The sequence below is a fragment of the Staurois parvus genome, unplaced genomic scaffold, assembly GCF_062004578.1.
Source record: "Staurois parvus isolate SC_StPar_1 unplaced genomic scaffold, SC_StPar_1.0 ptg000438l, whole genome shotgun sequence".
Taxonomy (NCBI): Eukaryota; Metazoa; Chordata; class Amphibia; order Anura; family Ranidae; genus Staurois; species Staurois parvus.
The window spans coordinates 5029274-5046677 of NW_028318234.1; the positions used below are offsets into that span (position 1 = coordinate 5029274).

The 17404-nt window shown below is 48.7% G+C and overlaps 1 protein-coding gene across 2 annotated transcripts in view; it reads left to right on the top strand.

Moving 5' to 3' along the window:
- The first annotated feature begins 710 nt into the window (after positions 1-710).
- Positions 711-17404, top strand: part of RICTOR (RPTOR independent companion of MTOR complex 2) — a 246095-nt gene continuing 229401 nt past the window's right edge. For both annotated transcript variants that reach the window (XM_089687825.1, XM_089687826.1), the window contains exon 1: positions 711-1018. In XM_089687825.1, coding sequence (XP_089543951.1) covers positions 970-1018 — 49 coding nt within the window. In that variant the 5' untranslated portion in view covers positions 711-969. The remainder of the gene's footprint in view (positions 1019-17404) is intronic.

A 17404-nucleotide genomic window follows, 5' to 3' on the forward strand; every position in this document is an offset into this window, starting at 1 on the left:
AGATCATTCAGTTAAGCTTTGAAAATGAAAGCTAGAAGCTGATTGGTTGCCATGCACAGCTGCTCCAGTCTTAGTGAATCCCCCCCATGTGTAGATGCAGTCATGTGCACTGATCCCACAGCCACTGTCAGCAGTTCAGAATAGCTGCCACTAGGGGGTCCTATCCACCCACTGCCCACCTATTTCAAATCACCTATCACACCATCTTTGTTATGGGCAACCGGAGAGGCACACCAGAGAAGTCCTTTCGTTGGCCGCCAACTGCATCATACGATTTCTCAGAAACCCGAGGAAAGTGAACTCCGCTAACGATCGGAATAACATTATTTCTTGCATGTATTAAGCCTGTATAAATTGATCATTTTGCCCATAACAAACATGGCAGCCGCAGCATCATAAGCGCTTCCATTCCCTGAGCAGCGAGTGCGCGGCCAGCCGCTTCCTTGATTACACTGAGTACTGGGGCTTCACAAACCATGCTCACCCCCTAGGCTGGACTGTCTGGCCTGTTATATGTATAATATAATCCGGTTCTGGCGGAGCTAAAGACCGGGCCCGGGTAGTCCTTCAAGTTCTATCACAATGGTGACGTACCCACAACCAACATGGCCGATGGTGATTCACAGTGGATGAATCTTTTTTCTGTGGTAGCAGTGAGGGTGACACCAGTCAGTGCTCACACATTATCCCAGCCGCCCATCTTCCCAGCCCAAATCTCCGGCCACCGCAGCCTTGTGCCCATCCTAAAGATGGCCTCCCGGGCTTCACTGACGGCGAAATTCTTTTGTAGCCGACCCAGAGAGAATAGGTTCCTGTAGATCATCATTGTGGTGATACGAGTACCCGACACTTCCCCGGACACGGCACACAGACCTCTCGGGAACCCCGCACTCTGCCCTTCCCCCCGCCCGTCTTCTCGCGGGATCACACGAGGTTTCCGGTGTTGTGAATGTCTCCCCTCCGAGCAACATGGCGGCCAGCATCCGCGCCCGCTCCCTCCGCCACCTCAGGATAAGAGGTAAGGGGGACACGGGGCCAGAGAAAAGGCAGGGGCCCCTGGAGGAGACTGAGGGCCCCCGAGGGGGAGGAGAAGACAGATGAGGGTGTGTGATGTGTTATTGAGACCGGGAGAGAATCAACAACACCGGCAACTACCTCCCCGAGGACTGGGCTGTGTGTGTGACACCGATACAGGGGGCCACCATCCCCTCCCCCACCAGAGGAACACCCACACACCAGGGGGACACCCGCCCCTCCCCCACACCAGGGGCCACCAACCCCTCCCTCCCCCAGCAGGGGGACACCATCCCCGCCCCTCCCGCACATTCGGGGGGGCACTCACCCCCAGCAGGGGCCACCATCCCATCCCGCACATCAAGGTGCACCCACACCAGGGGACACCATCCCTGCCCCTCTACCCCCCACCAGGGGGGCACCATCCCCTCCCCCCACCAGGTGGACACATACCCTTCCCCCCACCAGGGGAACACCATGCCCTCCCATACACCAGGGGGACACCATCCCCGCCCCTCCAGCACATCAGGGGGGCACCCCCCACCAGGGGGACACCATCCCTCCCACCAGGGGGACACCATCCCTGCCTCTCCCGCAAATCAGGGGGGCACTCACCCCACACCAGGAGGACACCATATCTGCTCCTCCCCCACCAGGGGGGCACTATCCCCTCCCCCCCACCACATCATCCCCTCCTGTACACCAGGGGGACACCATTCTCTCAACTCCCCGCTCCCCCCCCCCCCGCACACCAGGGGGGGACACCATTCCCCCCCCCCCTTTGTCAGGAAGAAGGCACCCATCCCTCCTCCGCCCCAGGGGGGGGGGCAGAAGGGGAATCCCCCTCCCCTGCGGGGGATGAGATGGGCACCCACCCCTCCCCCGCCCAAGGGGGGGGCATCCACCCTGCCTGACATCTGACACCTCTTCACTCCACAGCTACTGACTTGTGTGAGATCTGACACTTCTATACACTGACACCACTGACTGACCTTAGATCTTATCCCAGTATACTCCACCATCACTGTCTGACCTGACATCACTACACTCGGCCAGCACTGACAGGCATGTATGTAGCACCTCTATACCCGACCAGCACTGACAGGCATGTATGTAGCACCTCTATACCCGACCAGCACTGACAGGCATGTATGTAGCACCTCTATACCCGACCAGCACTGACAGGCATGTATGTAGCACCTCTATACCCGACCAGCACTGTCTGACCTGACATCACTACACTCGGCCAGCACTGACAGGCATGTATGTAGCACCTCTATACCCGACCAGCACTGACAGGCATGTATGTAGCATCTCTATACCCGACCAGCACTGACAGGCATGTATGCAGCGCCTCTATACTCGGCCAGCACTGACAGGCATGTATGTAACGCCTCTATACTCTGCCAGCACTGACAGGCATGTATGCAGCACCTCTATACTCTGCCAGCACTGACAGGCATGTATGTAACGCCTCTATACTCGGCCAGCACTGACAGGCATGTATGTAGCACCTCTATACCCGACCAGCACTGACAGGCATGTATGTAGCACCTCTATACCCGACCAGCACTGACAGGCATGTATGTAGCACCTCTATACCCGACCAGCACTGACAGGCATGTATGTAGCACCTCTATACTCTGCCACCACTGACAGGCATGTATGTAGCACCTCTATACCCGGCCAGCACTGACAGGCATGTATGTAGCACCTCTATACTCGGCCAGCACTGACAGGCATGTATGTAGCACCTCTGTACTTGGCCAGCACTGACAGGCATGTATGTAGCACCTCTATACTCGGCCAGCACTGACAGGCATGTATGTAGCACCTCTATACTCGGCCAGCACTGACAGGCATGTATGTAGCACCTCTATACTCGGCCAGCACTGACAGGCATGTATGTAGCACCTCTGTACTCGGCCAGCACTGACAGGCATGTATGTAGCACCTCTGTACTCGGCCAGCACTGACAGGCCTGATGCCGTTACTGCTGTATTTGTATAGGAGGTGAGGTATGAGCGCTCTGCCCGTATCCCTGGGGAAGTATACGCTGGTCATAAACAACACATGGCATTTTTAGGCATGCGCACTACAGTGCAACATATTAGAAAATCATTTTTATTGGTTTCATTAAGGCTGCATTGTCACACCTGAGCGGATGTTTCCGTACCTCAGCCGATTGGCTTGAATGAGCTGCGTGTTGCGCAACAAATGCGTCAAAGGAGCACAAGTACCAATTGGTGGCACTGAGCCAAGTGCAGGTTTCTTAGGGATTGCCAACTGCTACCCACATATGGGGTGACATCCGAACATAATGGCACTGCTACTGTGATGCACAATTTAGTGTTTTTTCACAAATGTGCGTATCTGCCGACATCTCCAAGTCGCTGAGCATGCAGCCCAAACAAAGATTTACAAACACACACTGGCTGATGCATCATTTGTCAATAATTCCTTGAGACCTCATATTTCCATATCCCCAGATACAAGTATGAAATTGCAGCAAACAAGCTTTCACATTCCAGCCTGGGAAGAGCCCAACGTGTTTCAAAGTGTATTCTTCCTCAGGGGCCCGAGGTACATACTGTGTAGTATTTATCAGCTCAGAAATGGGTAATAATTCCCAGCGGCAAGGCTACCGCGTCCTCCAACAAGGATTCATAGACAGCCAGGGATCGTGGTTGGGGTTGGATGCTCTCTTCCCAATGATGATGGTAGACACCATCCACTGGTATGCACTTCTGGGGTCCTTTAGGGGTGTCTGGCTCCCACCAAATCCTTGTCCGTGGATGCAGCGGCCACACTGCTGGAAATGTTGTGTTTAACCATCTTTCTGGGCTGATAAGTACTTTGGTGTTTCCACTTCATTCACTTCTAGCCCTGAGGAGGACTACACTTTGAAATGTATTGGACCGTTCCAAGACAGGAATTTGAAAGCTTGTTTGCTGCAATTTTATACTTACAGTAAATCTCGGGATATGTGACACAGATACTCCACCAGTACTGATTGACCTTAGATATTGTACAGCAGATATTCTGACAGGAATATGACATTTCAGTGGATAAATGTGTGCAAAAACAAAATAAATATGAACAAAATATGTATCAGCCAGTGTGGTTTTATAAATGATTTACTCTTAACAATAATGTTTTTTTTTTAAATATTGCACTTTAGTTTGCATGCATAAAGTCTCTTTTTTTTCCTTATGACTATTGTGATTTGATACTGGTATACTCCACTAGCACTGACTGACCTGAGATGTGACACCACTATGCTCCTCCCACACTGACCTGAGATGTGACACCACTATGCTCCTCCCACACTGACCTGGGATGTGACACCACTATGCTCCTCCCACACTGACCTGAGATGTGACACCACTATGCTCCTCCCACACTGACCTGAGATGTGACACCACTATGCTCCTCCCACACTGACCTGAGATGTGACACCACTATGCTCCTCCCACACTGACCTGAGATGTGACACCACTATGCTCCTCCCACACTGACCTGAGATGTGACACCACTATGCTCCTCCCACACTGACCTGAGATGTGACACCACTATGCTCCTCCCACACTGACCTGAGATGTGACACCACTATGCTCCTCCCACACTGACCTGAGATGTGACACCACTATGCTCCTCCCACACTGACCTGAGATGTGACACCACTATGCTCCTCCCACACTGACCTGAGATGTGACACCACTATGCTCCTCCCACACTGACCTGAGATGTGACACCACTATGCTCCTCCCACACTGACCTGAGATGTGACACCACTATGCTCCTCCCACACTGACCTGAGATGTGACACCACTATGCTCCTCCCACACTGACCTGAGATGTGACACCACTATGCTCCTCCCACACTGACCTGAGATGTGACACCACTATGCTCCTCCCACACTGACCTGAGATGTGACACCACTATGCTCCTCCCACACTGACCTGAGATGTGACACCACTATGCTCCTCCCACACTGATCTGAGATGTGACACCACTATGCTCCTTCCACACTGACTGACCTGAGATGTGACACCACTATTGTTCCTCCCACACTGACTGACCTGAGATGGTGATACCGCTTAGCTCCTTCCACACTGACTGACCTGAGATGTGACACTGCTATGTTCCCACACTGACCGACCTGAAAACTGATACTGCTATATACTGCCACCAATCACTGACTTGAGATATGACACCACTGTTCTCTGATATCATTGGCTGGCCATTGATCTGATACTGTTATATCCCACTAGCATTGACTCACGTAAGATCTGGCACCACTATGCTGCACCTGTACTTACTGACCTTAGACCCCAATCTTCTATACTTCATCAGGAGTGACTGACATCAGATGTGACACCTCAATACTTTGCCAGCAATGACTTGCCTGACACTACTGTTCTCTCACCAACACTGGCTGACTTGTGATCTGACACAGATACTCCAGCAGTACTGATTGACCTTAGATATTGTACAGCGATTCTCCACTCAGCCAGCAATGTTTGACCTGTGATCTGATACTGTTATACCCCTCCAGTGCTGACTGACCTTCAGATCTGACACTGCTATACTCCGCCAGTAGTGACTGATTCTTGATCTTCCAGCCCTATACTCAGCCTGCACTGACTGAACTTAGGTTCAATACTTCCAAACTGCAAGTACTGACTGACCTGAGATCTGACACCGCTATACATCAGCTGGCATTGACTGACTTTCTCCCCTGCATTTATCCTTGATATGTTTATACTCCTAATACATTACACATCCTTCTTACTACCTGTCAATCAAAATACTGCCCTTTATTATATACCCATCCCCCTACCATGTGTTCTGTGTAGCCCATTTACCCCTTATTAGCTGCACACCTCCATATACTAGTCTGTATATTAAATGATACGACATCCATGCCTTTCATTTTGTGTCTTCTGTTACCCCCATGCCTCATATACCACATACTGTGTACGTTCCACACTGCTGTCAATCTGTTACTTCACAGTCTCATTATTTCTTTACATACATTGTTATACCTGTCATTCTGTGTATCTGCTCTGTACATGTATACCTATTGTTATATACATTCTCTACATCTATTCCATGTCTTGCGTGTTTCCCCATACCCCCCTCATTATACTCCCAGCTCATGCCTGTCATTCTTTGGATCTGGTAATACCTATTCATTTCTTATTGTAAACAATCCTTTGCCTGCCATTCTATAGATTCTATATTGTTCCCATTTTTTATGAAAGTCACTCTACACATCTTCAGTTATACAGTTTTCTATAAGGTTTTCCCCAATCTTCATGGATAAGTTCACCTTTTGGACAAAAATAATAAATGCACTTTTTCTGCAGGTGAAATAAAAATGTGCATTTATTATTTTTGTCCAAAGGTGCCTGGAAAGTATTGCACCAGCGATCAGTAGATCTCTGGTGCCATGCAGGTCTCCTGCAGACCTGTCAGTATATCTGCTTGCTGTACGGGATGTATGAGCAAACAGATATTCTGACAGGAAGCTTCAATGAACTACCATGGAGCGCCACAGTGCCATAGTAGTTCATTGAAAACTACAAGCCCACAGCCGCTAAGGCTGCCAGGACTTGTAGGCACTCATTCACAGAACACTGCAAATGAGTGACACGGCCGCGTGGGCGGAGCCCCACATGGTCGCGCTGTTTCCAAATCTGATAGTATAGGGAGAAGTTTCCTGTTCTATCTGTAAGAGGAAAGGGGGGGTGGCGGGCTCGGCTGCGGCTATGGGAACATGTTACATGTTCCACCCTAAAATCAGGTGGAACATGTTCCAAAGGTGAACTTATCCTTTAAGGAACTAAGCTCCCCAATATACTCACCTCCACCTTCCAGTGATGGCGCAGTTACTTCCTGTCAGCCACTGTCATGTTCTCCCCAGGTGCAGGGTCGTTGGCCCCTTGATTGGCGGACGGGGGATGACGTCACAGTCAAAGTGTGTTGGGAATGCATCTGAGCTGCACATTTAGTAGAAAACTGCAAGCAGGCAGGGAAGTCTGTATTATTGCAGAATGGACATAGCAGAGTATGGAATGGTGAAACACTCTAGAGGCCCTAGAGAATAAGCAGTGGGTGTTGCAGTGTTTTATGTCACATGGTATCTGCGCAGTGGTTTTTCAAATGCAATTTAAAAAAAAACAAAACTTTCTTTTAATTTGAATGCAAAAAACACAACATGTAACGCAGTTTTCTAATAAAGATGATTTTAGGCCGAGTAAATGGATACCAAACATGTCATGCTTTACAAATGTGCCCTCCTGTGCAATGGCAACAAACGATGTAAATTTTACTATCCATAGGCGACTATCCAAAAGCCTTCACAGGTTACCACTTTATCTTTACAGAGGAGTTCTGGTGCTAGAATTACAGTTCTTGATTTGACGTTCGCGGTGATACCTTGTATGTGTGGGATGATGCGGGACTGACACATGCATCTGCCTTTGTACCCAAGCACATGGGGTATGGGAAAGCTTTAAAAAAAATATATATTTTTTATATTTACACTGTTGCTTTAATTTTTTTTTAACAGCTTTATTGCTGTCACAAGGAATGTAAACATCCCTTGTGACAGCAATAGGCAGTGACAGGTACTCTTTATGGAGAGATCTGGGGTCAATAAGACCCCAGATCCCTCCTCTGCCCTTAAAGGCATTTGATCACCAAGATAGGTGTGGTCAAATGCTTTCCATTTTTAAAAATGGTGCTGGGGAAACTGGAAGTGATGCATGGTCATCCTTTCCAGTTCCCTATATCATAGAGGTGGACATTCTTCCTGTTCCAGTTTTTTCTAGCTCTCCGAGGCCCCATTGCAAGAAACCTTGGGGCCCTTTCCATCAGACCTGGGACCCTTCCCATTGATCCCATTGCCCTATATTATGGTATCGCAGCGATCCCCTTTCCCATAGTGGTGGAACGCCAGGGCTTGGTCGCAAGTGTGACCTTTGAGACCCTGGTAGTTCCGCCATTTGATTAATCGTGTACAGTCACCAGGGATCTTCTAGCAATGAAAGTTTAATTGCTAGCAGATCCCTGGTGATAGGACATGATTAACCCTTTTATTGCTGACAGATGAGATGAGATCCCAGTTGAAATGCATGATTAACCCCTTCAGATCTGTGTTGGAAGTGTATGATTAACCATTTCACTGCTAACCAATCTCTAATGGAAATGCAGGGATCTGCTAGCAATGAAATAGTTAATCATACATTTACAACACCGATCGGAAAGGGTTAATCATGCATTTCAACTGGGATCTCATCTGTCAGCAATAAAAGGGTTAACCATATCCACTCACTATATACTATAAAATAGTGAAGCGCTAAATAAATAAATATATATATATATTAAGGTGCCAACAGTGAGTGTAAGTGCTATAGTGTTAACAGTTCCTTGTTAAACACTGGAACATTATAACCAATAGTGTATATAAAATAGAAAAAATCAAACTGAATCCATAATATATCAGTGATGATAAATAAATAAACAAACAAACCAGTGACAAATAATCTTATATCTCCAAAAAATTCCTTCTTCTCATTCACTATTTAAAGTGAAGAGTGCTCATCAATAATAAAAAGTGAACACGTGTATACAAAAAAACTTTTTTAAGTGCATATATAGAAAATATATATATGTATAAATAATATATCATATATATATATAAATAGATAAAGTCCATGCAAGTGTAACTTGTGATAGAACGGTGGTCTTCACTTCTAGTGCTCAAACACAAATCCTCAAATGGCAGCAGTGCCTGCTCACCTCCCCGCACTGACCCTCAAGGGGCCAAAAGGCTACTGATCTCCTCTATGGCCAATCTTTTTTTCCTCCTCCTCTCGGTAGCTCAGCAGGTGATCACAGGGTCTCCACTTCTCCTCCACTCATATGTCATATAGGACACAAAACAGAGCTTCCCATAGTGTAATATTGTTTAATATAAGCCACTTCTATTACATATCGGTTGTACTCACATTCGATTTCCTGGTTACAAAAGCCTTCCACCTCATCCCATAGGTGTATCTCATGAACACAGGGGGAAACCAATATGACCGCTCCGTTCCTGATGAAGTCACGACGCACGTGACGCAACGCGTCGGTACGCCATATCCGGTTTGGAACTACGTCACTTCCGGTCACGTGGGACGCATGTCCGAACGGAGCGGCCATATTGGTTTCCCCCTGTGTTCATGAGATACACCTATGGGATGAGGTGGAAGGCTTTTGTAACCAGGAAATCGAATGTGAGTACAACCGATATGTAATAGAAGTGGCTTATATTAAACAATATTACACTATGGGAAGCTCTGTTTTGTGTCCTATATGACATATGAGTGGAGGAGAAGTGGAGACCCTGTGATCACCTGCTGAGCTACCGAGAGGAGGAGGAAAAAAAGATTGGCCATAGAGGAGATCAGTAGCCTTTTGGCCCCTTGAGGGTCAGTGCGGGGAGGTGAGCAGGCACTGCTGCCATTTGAGGATTTGTGTTTGAGCACTAGAAGTGAAGACCACCGTTCTATCACAAGTTACACTTGCATGGACTTTATCTATTTATATATATATATGATATATTATTTATACATATATATATTTTCTATATATGCACTTAAAAAAGTTTTTTTGTATACACGTGTTCACTTTTTATTATTGATGAGCACTCTTCACTTTAAATAGTGAATGAGAAGAAGGAATTTTTTGGAGATATAAGATTATTTGTCACTGGTTTGTTTGTTTATTTATTTATCATCACTGATATATTATGGATTCAGTTTGATTTTTTCTATTTTATATACACTATTGGTTATAATGTTCCAGTGTTTAACAAGGAACTGTTAACACTATAGCACTTACACTCACTGTTGGCACCTTAATATATATATATATTTATTTATTTAGCGCTTCACTATTTTATAGTATATATTTGGCTACTTAATGGTTTAAGGTAAAGTGACAGCAGCTGTTGAGATAGGGACCTTGCCTGTATTGAGCGCAGGAGGATACTTGTAATTTCATATCCACTCACTGTGTTCTGGCAATGAAAGTGTTAGCCTGTGCTTCCTGATCACTATCTGCCCTCTCATTAGCTGCTATTCAGCACACACACCAGTCCTGCAGCCTTCTCTCACAACAGCACACCTGCTGCAAGGAGTGATCACCTTTGGGGTCGGCCACACCCCCTCCTTGGGTCCTGTCCAATCACTGCGAGCCTTGCAACAGGCTACACCTCGGGGCGGGGGATGAGTAGGACACTGGGGAGCCGCCTGCTTTCTGCTGGGGGAGGAGGTGCCGATCTGTCCCTGGCATGCTCTGCAGTGAATTCTGCCATTGCTGCCTCTATGATCAGCTGGTGGAAGCGCTGGCTAGTCAATGGGGACAGCGGCTCTAAACCCGGCTGATTGCCCACAGCACAGCAAAGTACGAAGAAAAAAAATCGTTTTGCTCGCTCCCGGAACTGCATATCCCGGGCGTCAGACGATAGGAATTCAACATCCTCGCCCTTAAAGTACAACTTAAGGCAAAATTTTGTTTTAGTTTTGGATAGGGTGGAGAGGGATTAGAACCCCTGTCAGGTCTTTACTGTTGTCTGTTCCCCCATTAGGGAGATTCACCCTCTCTATTTGTCCTGGTTACCATTATCACCAAAAGCAAAATAAAATCCCACAATTTAGGTTGTCCCCAGCAGAGTAATAGAGGGGAAATCTTCCAATTGGGACACCTCACTTTTCCAATGGAATTCTCTCACTTTAGAGGCATTTCCTTTCACTTCCTGTTTTGGGATGGGGAGTATAACACTGCCTTTTCTTCTAACCAAGTTTTGCCTTTAGTTCTACTTTAACTTTCTGTTCTGTATATACAACTGGAGGTGAGAGGGAATATCTACCAGGGAAGGTAAATATCCTCTTAGTTGTCTGTGGAACAAAAGTCCCCATTGGAAGAGTTCCACCAGCACTGACTGACCTGACACCACCATCTTCCACCAGCACTGACTGACCTGACACCACCATCTTCCACCAGCACTGACTGACCTGATACCACCATCTTCCACCAGCACTGACTGACCTGACACCACCATCTTCCACCAGCACTGACTGACCTGACACCACCATCTTCCACCAGCACTGACTGACCTGACACCACCATCTTCCACCAGCACTGACTGACCTGATACCACCATCTTCCACCAGCACTGACTGACCTGACACCACCATCTTCCACCAGCACTGACTGACCTGACACCACCATCTTCCACCAGCACTGACTGACCTGACACCACCATCTTCCACCAGCACTGACTGACCTGACACCACCATCTTCCACCAGCACTGACTGACCTGATACCACCATCTTCCACCAGCACTGACTGACCTGACACCACCATCTTCCACCAGCACTGACTGACCTGACACCACCATCTTCCACCAGCACTGACTGACCTGATACCACCATCTTCCACCAGCACTGACTGACGATCTAACACCTCTGTGCTCTGCCAGCATTTATTGATCTGAGATTAGATGCCTCTATAATCCGCCAGCACTGACTGACCCAAGATCTGACACTGCTATACTCTGCCTGCACTGATTGATCCTAAATCTGACACTGCTGTACTCTGCCTGCACTGATAGATCCTAGATCTGACACTGCTATATTCTGTCTGCACTGATAGATCCTAGAAGTTGCCTGTACTGTTCCCAGATCACAGCCCCTCATAGTCTACTCGGGAAGTTCCCTGTACTGCTCCTGGATCACAGCTCCTCATAGTCTACTCAGTAAGTTCCCTTTACTGCTCCCGGATCACAGCCCCTCATAATCTACTCGGGAAGTTCCCTGTACTGCTCCTGGATCACAGCCCCTCATAGTCTACTCGGGAAGTTGCGTGTACTGCTCCCGGATCACAGCCCCTCATAGTCTACTCGGGAAGTTGCCTGTACTGCTCCCGGATCACAGCCCCTCATAGTCTACTCGGGAAGTTGCGTGTACTGCTCCCGGATCACAGCCCCTCATAGTCTACTCGGGAAGTTGCGTGTACTGCTCCCGGATCACAGCCCCTCATAGTCTACGCGGGAAGTTGCGTGTACTGCTCCCGGATCACAGCCACTCATAGTCTACTTGGGAAGTTCCCTGTACTGCTCCCGGATCACAGCCACTCATAGTCTACGCGGGAAGTTGCGTGTACTGCTCCCGGATCACAGCCACTCATAGTCTACTCGGGAAGTTGCGTGTACTGCTCCCGGATCACAGCCCCTCATAGTCTACTCGGGAAGTTGCGTGTACTGCTCCCGGATCACAGCCACTCATAGTCTACTCGGGAAGTTATGTGTACTGCTCCTGGATCACAGCCCCTCATAGTCTACTCGGGAAGTTGCGTGTACTGCTCCTGGATCACAGCCCCTCATAGTCTACTCGGGAAGTTGCGTGTACTGCTCCTGGATCACAGCCCCTCATAGTCTACTCGGGAAGTTCCCTGTACTGCTCCCGGATCACAGCCACTCATAGTCTACTCGGGAAGTTCCCTGTACTGCTCCTGGATCACAGCTCCTCATAGTCTACTCAGTAAGTTCCCTTTACTGCTCCCGGATCACAGCCCCTCATAATCTACTCGGGAAGTTCCCTGTACTGCTCCTGGATCACAGCCCCTCATAGTCTACTCGGGAAGTTGCGTGTACTGCTCCCGGATCACAGCCCCTCATAGTCTACTCGGGAAGTTGCGTGTACTGCTCCCGGATCACAGCCCCTCATAGTCTACTCGGGAAGTTGCCTGTACTGCTCCCGGATCACAGCCCCTCATAGTCTACTCGGGAAGTTGCGTGTACTGCTCCCGGATCACAGCCCCTCATAGTCTACTCGGGAAGTTGCGTGTACTGCTCCCGGATCACAGCCCCTCATAGTCTACGCGGGAAGTTGCGTGTACTGCTCCCGGATCACAGCCACTCATAGTCTACTTGGGAAGTTCCCTGTACTGCTCCCGGATCACAGCCACTCATAGTCTACGCGGGAAGTTGCGTGTACTGCTCCCGGATCACAGCCACTCATAGTCTACTCGGGAAGTTGCGTGTACTGCTCCTGGATCACAGCCCCTCATAGTCTACTCGGGAAGTTCCCTGTACTGCTCCCGGATCACAGCGACTCATAGTCTACTCGGGAAGTTCCCTGTACTGCTCCCGGATCACAGCCCCTCATAGTCTACTTGGGAAGTTGCCTGTACTGCTCCCGGATCACAGCCCCTCATAGTCTACTCGGGAAGTTCCCTGTACTGCTCCCGGATCACAGCCCCTCATAGTCTACTTGGGAAGTTGCCTGTACTGCTCCCGGATCACAGCCCCTCATAGTCTACTCGGGAAGTTCCCTGTACTGCTCCCGGATCACAGCCCCTCATAGTCTACTCGGGAAGTTGCCTGTACTGCTCCCGGATCACAGCCCCTCATAGTCTACTCGGGAAGTTCCCTGTACTGCTCCCGGATCACAGCCCCTCATAGTCTACTTGGGAAGTTGCCTGTACTGCTCCCGGATCACAGCCCCTCATAGTCTACTCGGGAAGTTCCCTGTACTGCTCCCGGATCACAGCCCCTCATAGTCTACTCGGGAAGTTCCCTGTACTGCTCCCGGATCACAGCCCCTCATAGTCTACTTGGGAAGTTGCCTGTACTGCTCCCAGATCACAGCCCCTCATAGTCTACTCGGGAAGTTCCCTGTACTGCTCCCGGATCACAGCCCCTCATAGTCTACTCGGGAAGTTCCCTGTACTGCTCCCGGATCACAGCCCCTCATAGTCTACTCGGGAAGTTCCCTGTACTGCTCCCGGATCACAGCCCCTCATAGTCTACTTGGGAAGTTGCCTGTACTGCTCCCGGATCACAGCCCCTCATAGTCTACTCGGGAAGTTGCGTGTACTGCTCCCGGATCACAGCCACTCATAGTCTACTCGGGAAGTTATGTGTACTGCTCCTGGATCACAGCCCCTCATAGTCTACTCGGGAAGTTGCGTGTACTGCTCCTGGATCACAGCCCCTCATAGTCTACTCGGGAAGTTCCCTGTACTGCTCCCGGATCACAGCCACTCATAGTCTACTCGGGAAGTTCCCTGTACTGCTCCTGGATCACAGCTCCTCATAGTCTACTCAGTAAGTTCCCTTTACTGCTCCCGGATCACAGCCCCTCATAATCTACTCGGGAAGTTCCCTGTACTGCTCCTGGATCACAGCCCCTCATAGTCTACTCGGGAAGTTGCGTGTACTGCTCCCGGATCACAGCCCCTCATAGTCTACTCGGGAAGTTGCGTGTACTGCTCCCGGATCACAGCCCCTCATAGTCTACTCGGGAAGTTGCCTGTACTGCTCCCGGATCACAGCCCCTCATAGTCTACTCGGGAAGTTGCGTGTACTGCTCCCGGATCACAGCCCCTCATAGTCTACTCGGGAAGTTGCGTGTACTGCTCCCGGATCACAGCCCCTCATAGTCTACGCGGGAAGTTGCGTGTACTGCTCCCGGATCACAGCCACTCATAGTCTACTTGGGAAGTTCCCTGTACTGCTCCCGGATCACAGCCACTCATAGTCTACGCGGGAAGTTGCGTGTACTGCTCCCGGATCACAGCCACTCATAGTCTACTCGGGAAGTTGCGTGTACTGCTCCTGGATCACAGCCCCTCATAGTCTACTCGGGAAGTTCCCTGTACTGCTCCCGGATCACAGCGACTCATAGTCTACTCGGGAAGTTCCCTGTACTGCTCCCGGATCACAGCCCCTCATAGTCTACTTGGGAAGTTGCCTGTACTGCTCCCGGATCACAGCCCCTCATAGTCTACTCGGGAAGTTCCCTGTACTGCTCCCGGATCACAGCCCCTCATAGTCTACTTGGGAAGTTGCCTGTACTGCTCCCGGATCACAGCCCCTCATAGTCTACTCGGGAAGTTCCCTGTACTGCTCCCGGATCACAGCCCCTCATAGTCTACTCGGGAAGTTGCCTGTACTGCTCCCGGATCACAGCCCCTCATAGTCTACTCGGGAAGTTCCCTGTACTGCTCCCGGATCACAGCCCCTCATAGTCTACTTGGGAAGTTGCCTGTACTGCTCCCGGATCACAGCCCCTCATAGTCTACTCGGGAAGTTCCCTGTACTGCTCCCGGATCACAGCCCCTCATAGTCTACTCGGGAAGTTCCCTGTACTGCTCCCGGATCACAGCCCCTCATAGTCTACTTGGGAAGTTGCCTGTACTGCTCCCAGATCACAGCCCCTCATAGTCTACTCGGGAAGTTCCCTGTACTGCTCCCGGATCACAGCCCCTCATAGTCTACTCGGGAAGTTCCCTGTACTGCTCCCGGATCACAGCCCCTCATAGTCTACTCGGGAAGTTCCCTGTACTGCTCCCGGATCACAGCCCCTCATAGTCTACTTGGGAAGTTGCCTGTACTGCTCCCAGATCACAGCCCCTCAGCCTACTGTAGACTCTCAGTAGCTGATGCTAATATCGTACATTGCAGTGCACACAGCAGCAGCATCATTCTATAATGGATCAATGTGAACTGGAAGCATGAATTCTATTGGCAGGTTCAGCAGGCATTTATAGTAAACTTATATGGCAAAACAAAACACACAATTATATTGAATATTTTAGGCAGCCATTTGAGTTTTTGTGCTTTTTTTTTTTTTTGCATGATTTATTTCTTAATTCTCCTATAACTGTCCTCCTTTATTTCTTATTTCATATCTGTAGACAGTGGTGGTGGAGTTGGTGCAGAATGACCTTGGCTTTCTTTCATTTTGAATGACAGACTCAAACGTCAGTCTACATATGTGCCACCTCTGCGTGAATTACTCATTTAAGGTGAAATAAACAAGGTGTAGGCACTGGTGGAGCATGCGCAGAATGTAGTACGCATCTCAACTCGTGGACATAGGTGCCTGTGTATGAAATAAAATGCAGTACAGACCACGTAGGAGCAGTATAGGATCGTGGGCATCAGGCCTAATGGTTATTTGCACCTTTTCTATATAGACCCTGAGAGCTAACCGTAGAAAGGAAAATAAGATGTTTGTGTGAAAGAAAAGCTCTTATACTCCTCTCTCAGCAGCCCTTGTGTCTTGGCTCCCCGCTGTTCCAGCACTGCAGCCTCTGTCAATGTCTTTGCCATTCCATACTTCCAGGAGTGTGCCACATGCTGTGGTTCCTTCCTCTGATCCCTATGTCAATAAAGACTCCTGTCATGACAAAAGGATGTGGTCTGCCATTGCATTGCCCCTCTGAAAGTCTTGTTACCTGGCTCTTGTTCACTGAAATAAAAATACTGCTTCAAAGAAACTTAAGAAACACTCAGAGGAACTACCCTCTGAAAACTCTTCAGAATTTGGCCCTACACTTTGTGGTTCAGTGGGCAGCATCATTTATTCTAAGACTAAAAATTCAAATATTGTATCCTTGCACTATAGGACCCCAGAGGATTTTTATTTTTGGTGAGGTACTTTGTAAAACTCTTCCAATAACCAGATGCCCAGTGGCGCTCCTTATCGTAGGACTAGCAAGAAGAAATCCATGCAAGTACAGGGATAACACACAAACTCCATTCAGATTGTGTCCTCACTGAGATTCAGACTAGAGACTCCAATGCTGCAGAAGTGCTAACCACTAAGCAACATGACATGTTTTTTACAAGCAGTAAATGGGTTTCATGACACCCCCCATTGATCTCTGTAGCTGCATGCACTTTGTGGAGCTATTCAACATCAAAGCTTACAACAGTCTATGAAGTTTGGTTGCTGGCTGTTTCTAAACAGCTTAGAGCAGTTTCTGTGTGTTTGTTTGAAGGCTGGCAGGCTGCTATTTCCCTCTGCCAGGGAAAGCAAGGGGCCATCAACTATGCTTCTACTGTGAATTTTTAAGATTTACTTCTCCAAGGTGCCTGCAGCTACAAATATCACTGAGATTTTTTTTTTTAAATCTTATTTACTGCATGTTAAAGTAACATTATACCTTAATTTTGTTGTTTTAAATAACAAACATGGTATACTTACCTGCTGTGTGCAATGGTTTTGTACAGAGCAGCTCCAATCCTCTTCTTCGCTGGTGCCCTAGGCTCCTCCTCTTCAGTGAGTTCCCCTATGGCAGTGCTTCTCAACTCCAGTCCTCATGGACCCCCAACAGGTCATGTTTTTAGGATTTCCCTCAGATGAAACAGCTGTGGTAATTACTAAGGCAGTGAAACTGATCAAATCATCTGTGCAAAATAATGGAAATTCTGAAAACATGACCTGTTGGGGGTCCATGAGGACTGGAGTTGAGAAACACTGCCCTATGGAAAGCTGCATTCCATGGAGGCACCCGTGCGGGCTCACAGCCGAGCTGCACTG